The sequence below is a fragment of the Bubalus bubalis genome, chromosome 8 (assembly GCF_019923935.1).
Source record: "Bubalus bubalis isolate 160015118507 breed Murrah chromosome 8, NDDB_SH_1, whole genome shotgun sequence".
NCBI classification, from domain to species: Eukaryota; Metazoa; Chordata; class Mammalia; order Artiodactyla; family Bovidae; genus Bubalus; species Bubalus bubalis.
This window is the reverse complement of record NC_059164.1, coordinates 65,240,640-65,259,828: the sequence shown is the minus strand read 5'-3', so window position 1 is coordinate 65,259,828 and position 19,189 is coordinate 65,240,640. Positions and strand designations below refer to the sequence as shown.

The following is a 19,189-nucleotide window of genomic DNA, read 5'->3' as shown; positions in this document are numbered from 1 at the left end:
CAGTCCTGCCCCACGAAGCTACAGGCTGCCGGACATCAGGGCCATGTCTGTTTGACTCACATCCAGGTCACAGTTCCCAGTCCAGAGCCTGGCACACAGCAGGTGCTCAATAAATGTCTGTGTGGATGAGACCACGGCCCCCTCCACCAGGTAGAGTGGCACCCTGACCCCCAGCTCTGGGAGCTCAGGCTCTGGGGTTTTCCTGCTTGCCAGGCAGCCTTCTTTCTGAATTCTCCCTTTGAGAATGGCTGGGGTCCTAGTCCCAGTCTCGGTGTGTCTGGAGTCGGAAGCTCTCACCTTAGACGAGGGCAAGGGAGTCGCCCTGGCAGGGGGAGGAGGCAGTGAGTTGAAGCCAAGATGCCAGCTGCTCTTTCTCCACCCTTGGGCCCTGTCCAGGCAGAACCTGTGCCCCAGGGGTCAGGCGGGCTTGAAAGGTGCCATCTCCCTGGAGCCAGGGGGTCTGGCCCGGCCTAGTGCTCCCTCCTGGCTTGGTGACAAGGCTTCCTCTAAAATTAGCCACTGGTCTAAGCCTGGGAGATTTGGGACCACAGGTCCTGTAGCCAGGCTGCCAGTAACTAGAGGGGAACGGGGTGAGCTCCCACCCTGCCTCCTCCCGCTCTGCCCAAGGTCAGAGAGGACTCCTCTGGGAGGGGGAGGAGTCCTCCCCAGGGTTCTCTTTCATTCACTGGTTTCATTGAGCCTGAGCTAAGAATAGAGGCAGGAGAAGCTCAGGCCCTGTCCCGGGGAAGGAGGAGGAGATGAGGGCACTGGGGGACAGGGGAGGAAGGAAGGAGGAGAGAGGGAAGAAAGGGGAGAGGAGGAGAGGAAGACTAGAGGGAGACAGAGGGGGCAGAAGGGAGGGAAGAAAGGTTGGGGAGAGCAGACACAGTGGAGGCCATACTGGAGCTGAGGCTGGCCGAGGCAGAGGCTGAGGGACTGGCAGTCAGATGAAGGAAGTGATTCTTTTCTGGTGATTATTTTCTGGAGTATCTGGGCAGGCTTTCTGGAAGGTGCTCTGTTCTAAAAAATCAGCTGCCCAGACCTCTGAGTGAAGAGCCCAGGAGTTCACAGCAGCCTTCCAGCCAGATCTCCCTTCCCCGAATGTTCCAGCAGGTCCCTCTGCCCAAGATGTCCCATTCTCCCATCCAGTCCACCAGCTTGCCTGGAGAAACTTCCAGGCCTCTCCTTGCCAAGTGTTCTCCCTGGTCTCTGAAAGCCCATTGTGCCCTCTCACCTCTGTCCCTCTTCCCTGTCCTGTGTCATGCCAGGCTCTGCACACAGATGTCTGAGGGACCAGCAGGGAGGGATAAAGAGGGTGAGGGAGGGGAGGGAAGGCAGGAGCTGCAGGAAGAGGTCTCATAACAGGTCACAAGGCCTAAAATGATCTCTTAATGATCAACTCATCTAATGTCAGTTTGCCTAAGAGTCACCTTTTTCTGATTGTGTTGGTATCTGAATATCTTACATTTTCATCAACAGAACTGAATCTGCAGTCAGTCTATCTCCTTTGAGTCCTGGCCCTACTACCAGTAGATGACTGACCACGTGAACTTGCCTCAGCTTTCTCATCTGTCAAATGGGGGTAAATGGTGATCTTATGTCCCAGGGTGGTTGTGAAGCTTAAAAGCAGTAATGTGTGTCAGGGCTTAGAACAGTATCTAGCATGTGGTAAGCGTGGTGCAGATGCTAAAGAGAATAAACAAAATAAGCTTATGGAATAATATACCCCTCCCTCTGGAAGATTTGAAATGACATCTTATAAAAATAAAATTTTGGATACAGTGACCTGAGACAAACTGACTGAGGAGTCCTAAAATGCTGAAAATTAGATAAAGTAGAAAATGACAGTTAAGAGAATACAGAATAGTCCTGTAATTCATAAAGTGCTGCAAATCTGAGACTGACTAGAAATATGAAATTAAATGGGCATTGCCCTCAGACAAATTGGTTTTTTAAAAACATCCTAAAACATCAACAAAATGGCCAAAATGGAGAGACTAAATTAGCTGATTAGGTTAGAAAACACTCAGAGAGTATTTGAATTTGGGAGAAGAGTTATTAGACAAATTAGCTTCTGGTAAATGGCCCCTGAGTTTCCCCATCCCCACCCTGTAGACCCTGGGTATGGGGGGCAGGCGGGGGTGTGCAGGGCCCTGGTCTTGGTCTTGGGGAGGGCTGTGCAGGTTAGGGAGGGTCCAGGCTTCTGGACTCTGTGTTTTCCCCCTTTGCTGAGCCTTCTTGGGACAGATGACCCCACAGGAAGCAAGAAAAGTTGTTTTGAGGTCCTGAGGGAGTGTCTTGTTGCCCAGATGTCTGTGGATCTGGACCCAAATAAGACTCTTGGGGTCTTCACAGAGGGCAACGTTGTTGTTGTCTAGTCGCTAAGTCATGTCCGGCTTTTTGTGACCCCACGGATTGTAGCCTGCCAGGCTCTTCTATTCATGGGATTCTCTAAGCAGGGATACTGGAGTAGGTTGTCATTTCCTTCTTCAGGGATTCTTCCTGACCCAGGGATTGAACCTGTGTCTCCCTCATTGGCAGGCAGATTCTTTATCAGTGTGTCACAGAGGGCGAGGCGGTTTTAATCAAGGATTTTGGAATCCAGTGGCATATCCCTTAGCCTTACTTGCCCTCCATTTCCGTCTGTAAATAAATGTCTCCACCTTCCCAGTGTTTTAGTAAAGGGCTTGGCATGGCGTCTGGTGCCCAAGAAGGCTGTATGATTTCAGCACTGCTTTCAAAGTAGCTTCTCAAGGGCTCAGAGGGCAGCCAGCAGCACCAGAGTGAAGGCTTGGCTCCTCCAGGCCCTTGCAGTGGGGGCTGGCCCAGGGTATCCTCACTACTCAACTGCCTGCTGGAACTTTCACCATTGTAATTGTGAGATCAGGCTCCTCCCCAGGTCAGCGAGCCCTGAGTTCCCCAGGGATAGAAATCCGGTCCCACCAGGACCACCATACTCCCTGGAGCCTCATACCATCTCTTCTCAGGGCTGGGACCCTGGAGCCTTCCCTCTAGCTTGCTCTTTTCTCAGTCCCTGTCTAGGACCACCCCATCTCCACCCCGCCATCCTGCCCACCTCCCACTAGATCTCCTCCCAATTCTGGCAGAGGCTCTTATATCTGCACACACTTGTTCTTAGCTCCCATGTGTGTGCTTAGTCGCTCAGTCACATCAGACTCTTTAAGACCCTTTGGACTGTCACCCAGCAGCCTCCTCTGTCCATGGGATTCTCCAGGCAAGACTACTGGAGTGGGTTGCCATTTCCTCCTCTAGGGGATCTTCCCGAGCCAGGGAACGAACACGTGTCTCTGGTGTCTCCAGCATTGCAGGCGATTCTTTACTTGCTGAGCCATCAGTTCCCATGACCAGGTAGTAAATACACAATTCTTCACCATTATTTTCTTCCTGCTCATGTCTGCTCTAGGCTATCAACTTCATAGGGTAAAGGCTGATGTTTTCACCCTTGTGTCTTTACCACGCATGATCCTCCTTAAATACTGGTTGAATAAAGTATTACTGAATAAATGAGAGGGCTGGAGGCCAGTTCCCTCCTGGGTTCCCTTACTTCCCCACCACCTGCTCAAGGTCACTTACTCTATTTTCATAGACAACAGAAATCTCAGAATAGTTGGAAAAGGATCCAGAAATAAATAGCATTACCACGAAGACCCAGAGCAAGGAAGACTGCTCTTTGGGGCTAGAGAGACCACAGTGCTCTTTAGCAGTTATGCAATAACTTTGGGTGGATAACTAGTTTCTAATCTCGGGCCATCCAGGGGGCTAGGGGTAGGGCCTGGGTGGACTCTAAGGGGAGAGCAGACTCTTGCCTCTGAGGTTCCCGGTCCTTACGTCCCTGGGACCCAGGGTAACCTCCCACAGACTCTTCCACCTGCTCTGGATTCTGGGGCAGCAACCAGCAACCCTCTCCATCTAACCAGCTTGGGCAGTTGGAATCATGGCTCCCAGAGGGGCAGGGTCAAAGGGCAACCCTGGTCCTAACACCAGCTCTCTTGGAAGGCACCCACCCAGGGAACAAATGCTAGGGGGCAAAAGAGCTCAGAGAAGACATCAGGAGTAGGAATGAGAGGTTGTGGGTAGTAGTGAATCTACTCCACAGCTTCCACCCCTCCCTGCAATGTCGTTAAAAGGACCTGGCAGGTCCAGGGACTATCTGACCATTGGGGCACTGACCATACCTTGGCACAGTGCCCCGTCCTGTCTTCCACCTAACCAGACCCCCTGGAAGGGCAGGGCCCCTCGTGTCTTCATCTCAAGTGCCTGGTACAAAACCCCAGCTGTATTTACTGAGTGCTAACTCCGTGCCAGGCACAGTCACAACCATTCCTCATGACAACCTTATACATTAAGCATCAAAACCATCCTCATTTTACCCAGGAGGAAACTGAGGGGAAACGTGAGTAGCCTGCCCAAGGTGACACACTAATCAGCAAAGCAGGGATTTGATCAGGTCTGTTGGCAAAACCACTTTGCCACAGACAGTGGATGCTCAAGGAGTCCTCTGTGACATATGGGGATGGGACCAGGCCTCCTGACCTCCATCCTGGCTCTGACCCTTGCCCTGCATGGCCTCAAACACTTTTAATGTCATGGCTCTTCATGAAAAGTGTGGCCCTCCCTCTCTGAACCTCAGTTTCCCCATCTGGAAAATGGGGAAAGAGAGATCAATTCCTCCCACATCCATTTCTGGGTATCACTCCCTCCCAACCTCACCCCCACTTCTTCAGCTCTTTCTGTGCAGCTCTTTTCCATCTCAACACCCCCAGCTCCCACCTGCAGACCCTGACTCTGGCCAGTGTTCACACCCACAGCTTTGGGCATGGGGAGATACTTACAGCTTTGAGAAATGCTTGGCAAGGTTGGTTCCCCCAGGTGTCCCCTTTGCTCCATTGCTCATTTGATACTGAGGGCTGCCTGGTTTCAGGCACTGAGAGGAGGGTGGGGACTGGCCTGCCTGCAGGAGACAGGGGACAGTTCTCTGGGGATCCCTTGCGGGGAAGGACCAGAACTGGGACGGGGTGAGGAAGGGACTTGAGGCTCCTACAAGGAAGGGGGAGTGCAATCCATGGAGGAGGGGACAAAGTGGACAGAGACTAGGAATTCCTGGACCGAAGGAAAGGGCACGTCCTAGACACTAGGGCGTCTCCCCGCGCGCTCTGCTCATCCACAAGGGCTGCTAAGTCCCATCCTAGCTGGTGTTAAGAGTTTCATCTCGCTCCCCTTCCCCCTCAGTTAGGCAGGACATCTCCATCCCATCACCGTATGCAGGGATCCCCAACTCCATGCCAGCCACCAAGTCCTAAGACCTTTTCCATCCATCTCCTAACAGGGCTGAGTGAAGCTAAACCCAGTAACTAAGCAGTGAGACCCCCACCCCCCACCTCCGCCGCCTCGCAGTCAGGAGAGCACAGAGCTCCAGCTCCCAGCACCCCCACCCCGAGAACAGTCACCCATCGCCACACCCGACACTTACTTTAAGCAGTGGCGGGAGAAGGCAGAGCAGACAGAGGACACGGTGCGGGACGTGGAGGAGGCTTGGGGGCCCCGCGGGACCCCCCATGCCCTGTGCGGCCGCGGACAGGAGCCCACCTCCCAGCGCGGCCGTCCCGCCCCGCCCGCTGACTCCGGTGCCTCCCACCCTCCTCCGCTACAGGTCAGAGCGGAGTGGGCCCCTCCCTCCCCAACGCGCCGGCGGCCGAGGTATGGCTCTGGGCACTGGGGGTATCTCCCGCCTCCCCCGCCCGCAGGGACACCGCCCCAAGGCCCGCCCCCTCCAGGTTATTTATAGCGGCGCCGGGCAGCGGCTTCTGCCTAGGCAGCCAGAGCCCAGTCTCTGCCCCCAGAGAAGGGGTTAATGCCTGGCACCTTTGCCAGGGCTGGAGCTCCCTGCTCCAGGGAGAGAGGAACTGAGAAAGGGAGGAGGGCGTCTTGGCGGTGGTTGTGGCCAGAGCACTGAATAGGCTGGGTAGATCGCATCCCCACCAGGCTTTCCAGCCCTGCCCGCATCTTCTAATTGTCCAGGGGAACTTTTAACAGGCACCATGCCTACTGGAGACTTCCCTGTTGGCTCAGACAGTAGAGGGTCTGCCGGCAATACAGGAGACCCACGCTCAATCCTTGGGTTGGGAAGATTCCCCTGGAGAAGGGAAAGGCAACCCACTCCAGTATTCTTGCCTGGAGAATTCCATGGACAGTGGAGACGCCTGGGCTACAGTCCATGGGGTCACGAAGAGTCTAACATGACTGAGAGACTAACACTATGCCTATTGGGACAATTGAAATTCCTATGTGGAGGCCAAATTAAATAATAGCTCTGTATCAATGATCAACTTGCTGATTTTGATGACTGCACTGTGGAGTCTTGTTTTTATAGAGTAATATTTAGGGCTACAGGGGCACCATATCTCAAACTTATTTTCAGGTGCTTCAGAAATACACATACACATGCACACATAAATACATGCATAGTGATAAAGAGAACAATATACCAAATGAGGCAAAATGTAAATAATTGGGAACTGTGAGCAACTACATGTGTATTCTTTGGATCATTCTTCCAAGTATTCTGTAAATTCAAAATAAAAAGCTAAAAACTGTATTAAAAAAACAAGGACAATAAAGGCAGTGATGCCAGGCCCCACCCAGAGCCTCTGCTTTTATAGGTTGGGATGGGGCCCAGGCATTGACATGTTTCAGTAGATTTTACAGGGATCCTGATACCAGGCAGGGCTGAGTGATGCTGGTCTCAGATGGGGACAGGTCCAGACTGGGGCTGGAGGTGAGACTAGTTCTCTGGGAGCCCTTGAAGCAGCTTATGGAACTGTCCCAACAGGTGGGCCTGGTGTGCAGAGTTGAAAAAGCTTAAGCAGCAGTTCCAATGTTGTTAGGATCTGAGGGGAAAGCATTTGAGGAATGTGATTAGTGAGGCACTGAGCTTTCCTGGGAGGGTGCAGCCCAAGTTCAAGAAACTTAGACTGTTTATGTTCATGCTGGTCTCTGCCTGGGACACTTTTCTGTCCCTCAAGTCCTCCCCTCCTCTACCCTCTCCCTCCAGGTAGCCCTTCCTGACTGTGCCTTCAGCTTCCACATTGCCCTCCCCTGAAATCTTAGGGTCTGAATCTGAGCCTCTGGCTCCTCCTTGATGTACATTGTTTGCTGAAGGCCCTTGAATGAGGTTGGTCTCCAACCAGCTTGGCGGGGAGGCTAGAAGCACTTCTTTTTATTTCTTCCTCTCTTTCTCCTCTGTTGTCCAAGTCTAGCTCCTGCGGTGCAGAGGCATCTTTATGGGGAAAGCAAAGCAAGAGTCTACCAGATCTCCCCGTTCATTTGAAGGTGACGGGGGAAACCCCTGAGACGGGATATGGCTTTACCAGACCCAGATAGGCTTGGTCAGAGAGGGCTCCTGGCAGGAAATGACCACTCAGCAGGACTTTGACTGAAGGGTGGGGAGACTCAGAAAGAGAGTTGATGGGTCATCATGAGTATCACCAGTCCTTTTCAGCCGTGTTACCGGAGCAGCACCTCCGTGGCCAGACTCACAGTGGGTGCTGTTGAGCAGAGAGCAGAGGCTCTGACCTCAAGGTCAGCCTCGTTGCCTGTGCAGAGAGTGCCAGCAGAGGGAGCAGATGTGGAGCAAATGAGATCTGGGTGTAAGTAACTGTGAAGGGAGCTGAGAGATGGTACAAGGTGCGTGGCAGCTCAAGGAGTAATGAGGGACTCCAGGGAAAATGTGCTACAGGAGACTTGTGAATGATTTAAAGTGATGAAGAAGGGAGAGATCTTTCCAGAGGGGGGTTAGGGAGGGCGGAAGCTAGGAGATAGGCAAGCACAGCTGGCTGGCCTGGGTGTCTGGCTGGGGTGGGGACAGCAGAGGGCCAGGCGGTGGAGGACAGGCCTCAAGGGAGCTAGATCTGCTCTAGTCCTAGGAGGGTCTGCAGAGCAGACAGGGTGCTGGGTCCTGATTCCTCTCTGGCCAGGGATTCCGTGTGTGCTTCAAAATCGGTGTCCTTCCGCAGCTTTGAATGTTCATTGGAGGGCATCTCTTGGACAACTAGAGCCACATTTTGCACCAATGTAGGAATTGATCCCCAGGAACCCAGGAGTTTACATCTTCCAACCCCCAAGGGCTTGCTTTGCCATTGACTGGCTGGTGCTCCTTTGCCTGCAGGTGAACCAACTCTAGACGTAATTAACAGTTGGGACTCACAGGCATCTCACTGCTGCGGGTCTCCTTTCCCCTCTCTGTCCTGCTTTCCCCTCTCTCTTACCAGTCTCTTCTGGGAGCACCTCTCTTATGAGTGCTGTATGGGAATTCTCATCTCGTTGCTGGGGACCTACAGGGGCCCAGAAGGTTAGGAAAGTCTGGACTTGGCCCTCCTAAATGGAATGGCTTAAAAACATATAGCAACAACAATACAAGACATACAAACATTTTTGAGCCCCTAAATTGTCCCCTGGACAGCTCTTCTCTGCTCTCAGAGATTGTCGGTGGCAGAAGAGACCCTGCCTGAAGCTATTGATCTGGGCAAGGCTAATACAAAGTGTCATTTATAAGCTTTCTGTTCCTAAGGGAAAACTGGGGCAGAAGACACTTTTATTTATGAAAATGCCTATATGGCCCTTTTTTGATTGTGAAAGATGAACTGAGGGTGGTCTAGCAGGGAGGTGGGTGATTTCTTTGTGAATTAAAGCAGTGGAAATTCTGAAATTTAGCTCAGTTTGGCATCTGAGACAGTGAAAGGAGTAGAAGGGCTGGAATCTGAGCTGAGGGTTGTCCCAGGGGCTCAGAGAGAAAAGGGGGACAAGGACCGCAGGGCAAGGCAGGTCTGGGGAGGGGCGGGCTGGAAGGGCCTCCTAGCAGTGTGAATGGTCAGTGAACATTAGCGATGGGGCTGTAATTACCCTCCTCCTCCGCTACCCTCACCTTTAGAAATAGTGCATCGCACGAGAGAGCAGGTGCCAGTGGTGCTTGGAGAACGAGGCCAGGTGCTGGGCCCATGTGTGGACAGAGCTGGAGAGGGGTCAGCAGAGGCAGGAAGTGGGAGGGTATTGGACATTTTGTCTGGAATTGTCTTGTCCTTCTGAGCAATGCTCCATTCTCTGTCCCAGTGTTTCTCAATGTATTTTTTCATTATCACTCCTCCCCCCGAAAGGAGGCCATTTTAGATTTCTTTTTTCCTATTTTCCCTCCCTGCTATGAAATTTTAATGCCACAGACATATTGTGTGTCTGTTTATGTACTATAGTTCTTTGGTGGGCCATCAACCCTTATAATATCTTGCCTTCCAAGAACCACTTTTTGCTTCCTTAGGAGCATGATTCTTCTCTTCCGCCTTCCCCCAGAGTGCAAGTTCTAATTCAGCCATGTGATTGAATTGGGCCAATGCAATCCATCAGGCCAGACAGACAAGAGGGCCTCACCCCACTGAGCACAGTTGGTTGGTGCAAGAGTGGGCAGCTGGTGTGAACTGACCCAATCGGAGTTCTTCCCTTGGGTTTTTGAACTTTGCATGTAAGAGAAAGACTACTGCTCTCTTGGAGAAACTGACAGATGCAAAGTGCAGCAACTGCAGGATGTTGACTGTTGTCTGGGGAAAGCCAAGCTGAAGGAAAGGGGAGCAGAGAAAAGAGGAGGGGAGAAGGTCCTGGTAACATTTGAGTCTCTGGTTCCAGTCCAGCCAGAAACCCACTGTGCCTCTGCCCCCAGAAAGGAACTTTCAGTAAATCTTCCCTGACACCCTGAGCTAATCTGAAGTGTGTTTCTGTGTTGACAATCCAAGGAATTCTGATCAACACAGAAGCATCAAGAACTGAACATAGAGATTTTCCTGGTGGCCCAGTGGTTAAGACTCTAAGCTCCCAATGTGGATGGGGTGGGGGAGGGGGGGCTGGGTTTGATCCTTGGTCAGAGAACTAGATCTCACATATTGCAACCAAGAGTTTGTATGCCACAACTAAGGCCTCATCCACACAGCTAGATAAATGAATAAAAAGAATTGAACAGTAGAGTTTAGAACAAAAGGTGAGAAAGAAAATGGAAAATACCCCATCCCCATGTCTGGGAACCAGAACTGTTAGGGAGAGCCTGAGTTTCTGTAAGTCTAATGGGCAGGGACAGTCAGGTCATGGTGTTGGCTGTGAAAGGAAAGGTGATTTTGGAGGACATTTGGGTTGCACGTGTCTCTGAGCAGGGGAGGGACAGAGCTGGATGGGCTTCTAGAATGCTTGCTTGAGCAGCAGGGTGGTTGGTCTTGGGTCAGAGCAACAAGTCTGAAGTTAATTAGAAAGCAGAGTTGCTGGGGCATTGGCCCAGGCAAGAGATAAGAGGACATCTCAGTCCCAAGTCTGTTGGGAAGGCAGGGCCTGCACCACAAAGGGGACATTGGCCAGGCTCCTTGTCCTGCCTTGTGGGGCCACTGCCCTGACACCATCTCTCACCTTGCCCCCTAGCCATTTATGACTCTATTTCCTTATTTTAGCTGTGCTCACACCCATTTAGCCTCAGACTGCAGAGTATGCTTTTGTGATGCAATTTCAGAACACAGTGTTATAGCGTTCCTGAAAAAACAGGCATTGATTTTGCTCACTATTTGCTTTTATTTTTTCTGTGGGTTCTGTGGGCTATTTCTCTGGTCTCTCTCTTGGTCTTTTTTCCCCTCCCAAATCCTGGTTCAGGGAAGCCAGATCCAAGTCTGAGTTATGATCAGCTTTGTTGTCACTCGTCTCAAAAGGAAAACAAGTCATCATGTTTGATTAATGGGGATTAAGTCAGCTCTGGCAGAGTTCTTACCGACTCACCAAAGAGCCTTGAACTTCGTGCCTGGAGAACAGCTGTGGGACTTGTACTTTCCAGAACAGCCTGGACTCCTGGGCTGAGTGGCACTTGGGGTCTGGCTCCTGGTTGTCATGTCTGTGGTTTCACAGCTGCCCCTGTGTCCTGTGCAGGCTCCTCCCAGGGGCAGGCACAGTGGTTTGGACTGGGCAGAAACCCATGGAAGGGATGCTGGGGGCGGTGCAGGCCAGGCTAGTCTGCTGCTACCCCTGGTAAAGGGTCTGGTCTCTGGTGTCTGCTGTGGCCTCTATGACTTAACTCTCTCTACCTTTCTCCTCAGTGGCTATACCTGTAAAATGAAATAGTAGCGTCCATTCTCAATAGGATTGGAGGAGAATAACCACTTCCTGGAAATGCAAGGGAAGATCTTTATGGTCACTCTGCTTCTTCAGTTCAAAATCAACAAATATTGAGGACCTACTACGTGCAAGGTCCTATGCAAGGCGTGAATGTGGGTGCCTAGAACGGAGTAGGTTCCTAACAAGTGTTTGTCAAGCTAGCAGATGACTGGGGATGACTACAGGAGTCTTGGAGGAAGAGGCTTGGAGCGGTCAGGGACAGAAAGATTTGAGAAGGCCCTGGCACAATGGGCAGACTCTGAATGTTTCCAGTCAAGTCTGCCTTTCCTGGACTCCTATAAGAGCACTGGGCAGGAAGGAGGAGGACTGTCCTTAGTATGAATTCAGCAGTTATGGAGCATCTGCCAAGTGCAGGATGCAGGGAGATAAGACATAGTGGTTGTCCCAGAGTGGTGGGGAGACAGACTAGTGAACAGGCCAGGGCTGTGAGGGTCAGTGAGTGTGGGACACTAATACCATCTAGCCCCCAGGTTGGCAGAGGATGAGCAGAGCACAGCTGGGTGAGGGTGGAAGTGTGGAGGCCAGAGGAGGGGCAGTCAGAGAGGACAGAGGGCCTCCCAGAGAAAGTGAGAAAGCGAGAGTCTGGGGGAGGAGGGGGGATGGCTAGGAGGTGGGGGGTGGAGTTAGTCATGGTTGGGGATGGGGAGGTGGTGAGACCACTGAAGTGAGGCTGAGCAGTGGGCAGAGTCCCGAACGGGGCATGTGGGCTGGATAAAGCAGGTAGTGGAGGAACTAGCTGTGGGGGTGACAGGGTCACATGGGCACTGCAGAGAGAACAGAGTGGGCAGGGGCTTAGCTGGGACACACCCCAGAGGCAGGAGACAAGACAGGAAGCTCTAAGAATCTGAAGTGCCAGTGGCCTGAGTCCTGGTCCTGATGCTGCTCCCCAGAGAACATCAGGGCTAGAAGGACCTTAACAGTCACTCAGTTCCCACCCCACTTTGCAGATGAGAAGCCAAGACCCAGTGAAGGCAGTGTGGGAAGGCCGCCCCCCTGAAGGCTGCTCCTAGGCTGCACCTCCGGCTGGTCCCCACCCCTTCTCCTGGGCCAGATTGCCTCTGCTTTGGGGTAATATGTGGGACCCCAGATGGCAAGAGCCCAAAACATAGCTAAATAAAAGGTGAGTATTCTGTGAGGCTGGTGGGGCCTGTATTCAGCCCTTTGCTGGCAAAATATCAGGCCCAGTGACTGCGCAGCTTGGCAGCATCTGGCTGAACTTGACCCCAAGGCTGCACTGGGAGGAGGGCCCAGTCCTGCTGCATAACTTACCAGCTGTCAGCCCTTGGCAAAAAGCTTCACCCCTTGGGCCTCAGTCTTCTCGTCTGTCAAATGGGGATAAGGATGTCTGTGATTAGACTGCCTTACATCATACCCCGGGTCATGGAAGAGGCTGGAGAAGTTCAGATTCCCAGGGGTCTGGTCTCCCTGTCAGGGTCCCTGGTCTCTGCTCGGGCCCTCTCTATGTGGGATTTGTTTGATGGCCTTCCAGGCAGACACTCTCCTGGCCCGGGGTACAGTTGAGGTGGGGTGGTGGTTCTGCCTTGCTTCGTCGACCAGCACCAGCCTGTCAGTGCTGTGGGGTAAAGTCCGCTTCCTTCCGTTCTGATCTCTTTTCCACAGTCCTCAGCCCTTGCTGGAACATAACCTGACAATGACAAATTACAGGCCATGAAGGTTATGACAGCTAAAGACTTACACCTCCTAATTCACCCCTTTAATCTTCCCAAGATACACAAAAGAATCAGCTGTACCGAAGGCTAGAGCTAGGCCAGAAACAAGAAACATTTAGTCAGAGCTCTAAGAAAGTCCTGAACCAGGATGCTGGGCCTCCCTGGGCCCTGCCTTCTGGTCAATATGCTTGCGTCCCAACCATGGGGGGCAGGGGACTGCTTTCCCCTTGGCCTTGCCCATCATAGCTCTTTCCATGTGACAGCAGCTGTCCTTGGAGGTTTAGCTCAAGTTGGTGTAAGCACGTTATCCCACATCCCAGGGGAAGTTCAGTGACCTCTCCGGGTGGTCGTGAATTCCAGGGAGCTCATGTTCTCATGGTCACCTCTGGTCAGAGTCCCAGCTTCTGCTGGCCTCTTGTCTTGCCCTTGTCTCTCTGTTTGGCTTACATAGACCCACACATGCATTTCCCCTGGGCCCCTGACCATGGACCCGGGTGCCGCTACTCCTGCTATGTGGAAGCTCGACCATGAGACCCTTCTTCCTCTTGCTGAGTCAAGACCCTCCTGCTCCCACTGGCTGTGCCTGGATCCACTGCCTTGAAACTCACCCCTGCCAGGCCCTGGCCCCACTCACCCCTGCCTGGGGTCAGAGGATGTGCAGAGCCCAGTGAATTGTCTGCTGGGGAATAGGGAGGGAGAGTAGTCTTCTGTTAGAAGCCCCAAAGGAGGTGCTGTGAAGAAGAACTAAAGAGCCTCTTGATGAAAGTGAAAGAGGAGAGTGAAAAAGTTGGCTTAAAACTCAGCATTCAGGAAACTAAGATCATGGCATCTGGTCCCATCACTTCATGGCAAATAGATGGGGAAACAGTGGAAACAGTGGCACACTTTATTTTGGGGGGCTCCAAAATCACTGCAGATAGTGACTGCAGCCATGAAATTAAAAGATGCTTGCTCCTTGGAAGAAAAGTTGTGACCAAACTAAACAGCATATTAAAAGGCAGAGACATTACTTTGCCAACAAAAGTCCATCTAGTCAAAGCTATGGTTTTTCCAGTAGTCATGTATGGATGTGAGAGTTGGACTATAAAGAAAGCTCAGCACCGATTAATTGATGCTTTTGAACTGTGGTGTTGGAGAAGACTCTTGAGCATCCCTTGGACAGCAAGGAGATCCAACCAGTCCATCCTAAAGGAAATCAGTCCTGAATATTCATTGGAAGGACTGATGCTGAAGCTCCAATCCTTTGGCCACCTGATGTGAAGAGCTGACTCACTGCAAAAGACCCCGACGCTAGGAAAGAATGAAGGTGGGAGGAGAAGGGGATGACAGAGGATGAGATGGTTGGATGGCATCACCAACTCAATGGATATGAGTGAGTAAACTCTGGGAGTTGGTGATGGACAGGGAGGCCTGCTGTGCTGTGATTCATGGGGTCGCAAGGAGTCGGACACGACTGAGCAACTGAATGACTGACTGCCTGGGTGTGTGTAGTGGACAGTGCCCTTCATGGGTGGGTGTGCCCAGAAGCCACCAGAGAGGCGAGACTGAGACCAGCATGGTGCATTCAGGGTACTCCTTCCCTCCAGCCTCTGGTTTACCCTGAAGTACCCTCATGGGTCTCAGAGCCACTCTGCTACCTGACTTTGCCTGTGTTCATCAGGGCTTTCTAGGGAAACAGAACCAGTAGGATATGTATACACAAAAAGAGATTCATTTTGAAAAATTGGCTCACACAGACGTGGAAGCTAGAAAGTCTGAAATCCATAAATGAACTGGCAGGTTGGAAATTCAGGGGAGAGTCTGTATTGCAGTCTTGAGTCTGAAATATGCCAGGCAAGGCAGATAGACTGGAAATGCAGGCAGGGTTTCCAGGTGGCAGTCTTGAGGCCGAATTCTTTTATCTTTGGGGGAAAGTTCTTTCATCACCCCCACTTGGGGAAATTCTTTCATCTTTGTTGCTGCACGCAGGTTTTCTCTAGTTGTGGTGAGTGGGGGCTACCCTCTAACTGCCATGCGCCGGCTTATTGCGGTGGCTTCTGCTGTGGAGCTCAGGCTCTGGGGGCACAGGCTTCAGGAGTTGTGCCTGGGCTCAGTAGTTGCAGCTTACAAGCTCCAGAGCATGGGCTTAAATAGTTGTGGCACACGGGCTTAGTTGCTCTGCAGCATGTGGGATCTTCCTGGACCAGGGTCAGAACCGATGTCTCCTGCATTATAAGGTGGATTCTTAACCACTGGGCCACCAGGGAAGCCCAGTCCTTTTTAATATTAAGAAAAATTTATTTTAAAATGTAGGAATTTGTTATGCTTGTTCTGGGGAATGAGAAAGGGTTTCTCTCAACCTCTCAGGTTGGGTGGGTTCATGTGGGCATTTAAGCAAGGCTACTGTGGAGGAGACCCAGGGGTCCTGAACCCTAGGCTTGAGTCTTCGCCCATCACACTGAACAGGCTCATGGTTTCCGGCTCTAGTTGGAAACTTGGGGGCCAAGGGCTGCAAGAAGGGTGCAACCCCTGGGTTAATTCAGGGCCTGGAGCCTGGGGTGTCTAGTTTCCCCCTCTGTTGTTATTGTTCAGTTGCTGAGTCGTTTCTGACTCTTTGTGACCCCATGGACTGCAGCACACCAGGCTTCCCTGACCTTCCACCTACCCCACATACAAACCCCCAGGGAGTGGTGGGTGAGAGAATACTGAGAGAGCTGCTTTTGGGTCAGAGGAGGACACAGTGCACAAATAAACTCCAGCCAGGCGTTGCAGAGTCCTGGTGGGAGTCAGAGAGGAGACCAGCCCCTTATGACTAATGAAGGCCATGCTCTATAGATAGCTTGCAGATGAACTTGTGGCCAGCATTTCACCCCAGACTGTCTTCTCAGCAACCTCTGCCCCGTGGTCACTTGGTATGAGTTAGTCCTTCCCCAGTCCTTTCTGTGGACCCAGCCCTCTGTCACTCTTTCTCTGGGAGGATGGGAAGAGGTGAACCAGGCTGATCCAGGGGGATGAGAGGAGAAGCAGAGGAAAAATTCAGGCCCCATTTTCTGGGGCTTTGCGTCTGCCCCAGTCAAGGAACAGCCCAGAATGGGGTTTGGAGGCTGCGAGTATGTTGAGGAGGGGTGGAGGCCATGGGTGCTGGAACAGACAGAGGAGAGGAGATGAGAACCCAAGGATGGATACACTTAGTCGGTGGAGAGAAGAAGGGAAAGAAAGTCATTCCTATTGCCTCGAGTTCAGGGAAGGTCATCACACTTTTTTTTATAAGGAAGTATTTTCATGAGGAAGTTAAATCCCACATTTAAATTCTTGACTTCTGCATTTCCAAGTAGTAGACTTTGTGAGTTACCAGAAATTAAAATAATAGCAACTGAGGCATACATAGCTGAGTTCCCTGCTATCCAAGACTCTAATCCCTTCACATAGACAGTATAGACTTACATAATTCTCATAAAACCTTACTGTTGTCTCTGCTTTAAGGATGGAGAAACTGAAGCACAGAGAGATTAAGCAGTGGGCCCAGGGTCACAGGGCCAATAGGTAATGGCCCAAGGAGTCAGACCCAAGCAGTGAGGGTCAGGAAGCCATGATCTTAGCTACCATGCTAAGGTGTCTTTCTGCAGGTAGGGCCACCTAAGGTCTGTAGGTTTTTAGAAATGTCACTCTTGTTTTCTATGAAGTGAGAAATCTCCCCATACCCAGCTTTCCTGCATTTCAGAGCCCACCTGGGCATCAACGACCTGGCCCCTTGGCTGGTCCGACCAGGAGGCTGCTTGTAAAGGGAGAATTGGAATTTCACTCAAAAGCCTTTTCTTCCCTTAAGGACGGTGCTCTCAAACTGAGCACTGGAGCCATTTATTCAGTGATAATAGGAGGTGTTTGTTCGGAGAACTGCGTCTCCTGGCACAATCTGCTAATGTTCTCTTTGGCGTGTATATAGAATGTTGACAAAGGAAATTCATATTTGTCCTGCATTTCCCTTGGCTGCTCAGGAGGGAGGAGAAATTGATTTTTGAACATAACATAAATACCATCAGAGGCTGCCCCACACTTTCATTCTGTGCAAGGTCTTATGTGTGCCTCAAAGGGGCTCAGTAGACATTGATTAAAGCTGGACAATTCACTGTGTTCTAGCTGTGTGACCGTGGGTGTGTTGCTTCAGTTCTCTGGGTCACAATTCTCTTTGTATAGTGGAGCTCAGAATAGGACCTATTAGAGTCCCTGCCTCCTGGGATGGCTCAGAGGGTGACATGGATTAATAAAAGCAGAAGGTACTTCAGTGCCTGGACTGTGGTATACTCTCAACGAGTCTAGCTGCTATGACAGGCTTTACATAGGAAAGTGAACGCGAAATGTGATCAGGATGGAGGAAGTCACCCAGGTGATCCAGACCGAAAGTGACATTGATCTTTTACAAAGACTCATGTTATGATGAAAGTCTAGTGATAACTGGCAAATTCATATACAAAATAGAGAGGCTAACCTGATGGTTCAGATGGTAAAGAATCTGCCTGCAATGCTTGATCCCTGGGTCAGAAAGATCTCTTGGAGAAGCGAATGTCTACCCACTCCAGTATTCTTGCCTGGAGAATCCCATGGACAGAGAGCCTGGTGGACTACAGTCCATGGGGTTGAAAAGAGTCAGATATGACTGAGCGACTAACACTTTCAACACTTCAGAGAACATCTACTTTGATTCCCTTCCTTGTAGATGTGGAACCTGAGGCTCAATGAGGGGTGGGGTGTGCTCAGCCTCCTAAGTGAAGCTTTGTAAGAGACAGGACTTGTGTCCCCCTGGATGGGGGGCTGCACTGTTTCTCCAGATTCACTTCTCTGTCCATGACTCTGAACTGATGAGAGGTTTGAAGGTCAAAGAATCGGCAGATTGCCTTTGGGAAAGGGCAAACACAAGTTAGCATGTTTGGCACTGTAGTGGGGTCAGGATTCACCGAGGGAGGGACCGAGGCCATTGGTTTAATAAGACCTATTACCCGCGTGTGTGACTAGTTAACCAGAGACTTCTTTCCAAGAGGGTCTCACCATGATTTCTGTCCTGTCCATTGAGGTCTGAACCTACGGGGCCATATGCATTTTCTAGATCATTGCAACCACAGTGGTGACATTGTAGGGTCCAGAGATGCCTTTCTGTCCAGTTCATGGGGGTGGGGGAGAAGGTGACACCAAGAGAAATATTTTTTGCTTCTTAGCTAGTTGGTGATAGGTTGAAGACCAGAACCCAGAATTTCTAACTTCCCAACCAGGAATCTGACTGCAAGAAAATAGTGCTTCTTAGCAAGCTCCCTCTAAGTGATAGTTCCAGTAATGATGCTTTAAAAAATATTGCAGAAAATCTCCCAGTTCTGGCCCTTATCAAAGATAGAGTCTGTAGACAGAGGAAAGAGGATATGACGCTCATCCAAGTTTAAAAACTATAGACACAGTGAGGAGAGAGAGGTGACTCTCCAGAGGAAGGTAGCATTAGGCTGTTGGTCATCTTTGTCTGACTGGGACTGGCCCTTAGTTAGATGGTGTATCTTAGGGCTTCTCAAAGTGGGAAGGGGGTCCGTGGATGCTGTCAGCTTGTAAACTTTGGACTATCATCTTGCAGTGAGTACAGAAATTGAGAGTAAGCGTATGGAAATTTTTAAGCAATTAACAGAGTAATTTTATGGTTGCTAAATCTGATAATGAAAATGTGAATGTGTATTTTGTGTATCTTTATGGTTTATTTCATTTTTTCTCAAAGTCTATTTTTATTTTATTTTAAAAATATATTATTGGGAGAAGATAATAGCAAATGAAGCAACTGACAAACAACTAATCTCGAGAATATACAAGCAACTCCTACAGCTCAACTCCAGAAAAATAAATGACCCAATCAAAAAATGGGCCAAAGAACTAAATAGACATTTCTCCAAAGAAGACATACAGATGGCTAACAAACACATGAAAAGATGCTCAACATCACTCATTATCAGAGAAATGCAAATCAAAACCACTATGAGGTACCATTTCACACCAGTCAGAATGGCTGCGATCCAAAAGTCTACAAGTAATAAATGCTGGAGAGGGTGTGGAGAAAAGGGAACCCTCTTACACTGTTGGTGGGAATGCAAACTAGTACAGCCACTATGGAGAACAGTGTGAACAGTGTGGAGATTCCTTAAAAAATTGGAAATAGAACTGCCTTATGATCCAGCAATCCCACTGCTGGGCATACACACTGAGGAAACCAGAAAGGAAAGAGACACGAGTACCCCAATGTTCATCGCAGCACTGTTTATAATAGCCAGGACATGGAAGCAACCTAGATGTCCATCAGCAGATGA

The 19,189-nt window shown here is 50.6% G+C and overlaps 1 protein-coding gene across 1 annotated transcript in view; it reads right to left on the bottom strand.

Moving 5' to 3' along the window:
- Positions 1 to 5,718, bottom strand: part of CRHR2 (corticotropin releasing hormone receptor 2) — a 45,148-nt gene extending 39,430 nt beyond the window's left edge. Inside the window, exon 1 of the mRNA XM_025291234.3 lies at positions 5,492 to 5,718. Within this exon, the coding sequence (XP_025147019.3) occupies positions 5,492 to 5,578 (87 nt within the window). The 5' untranslated portion in view covers positions 5,579 to 5,718. The remainder of the gene's footprint in view (positions 1 to 5,491) is intronic.
- Between the last annotated feature and the right edge of the window lie 13,471 nt (positions 5,719 to 19,189).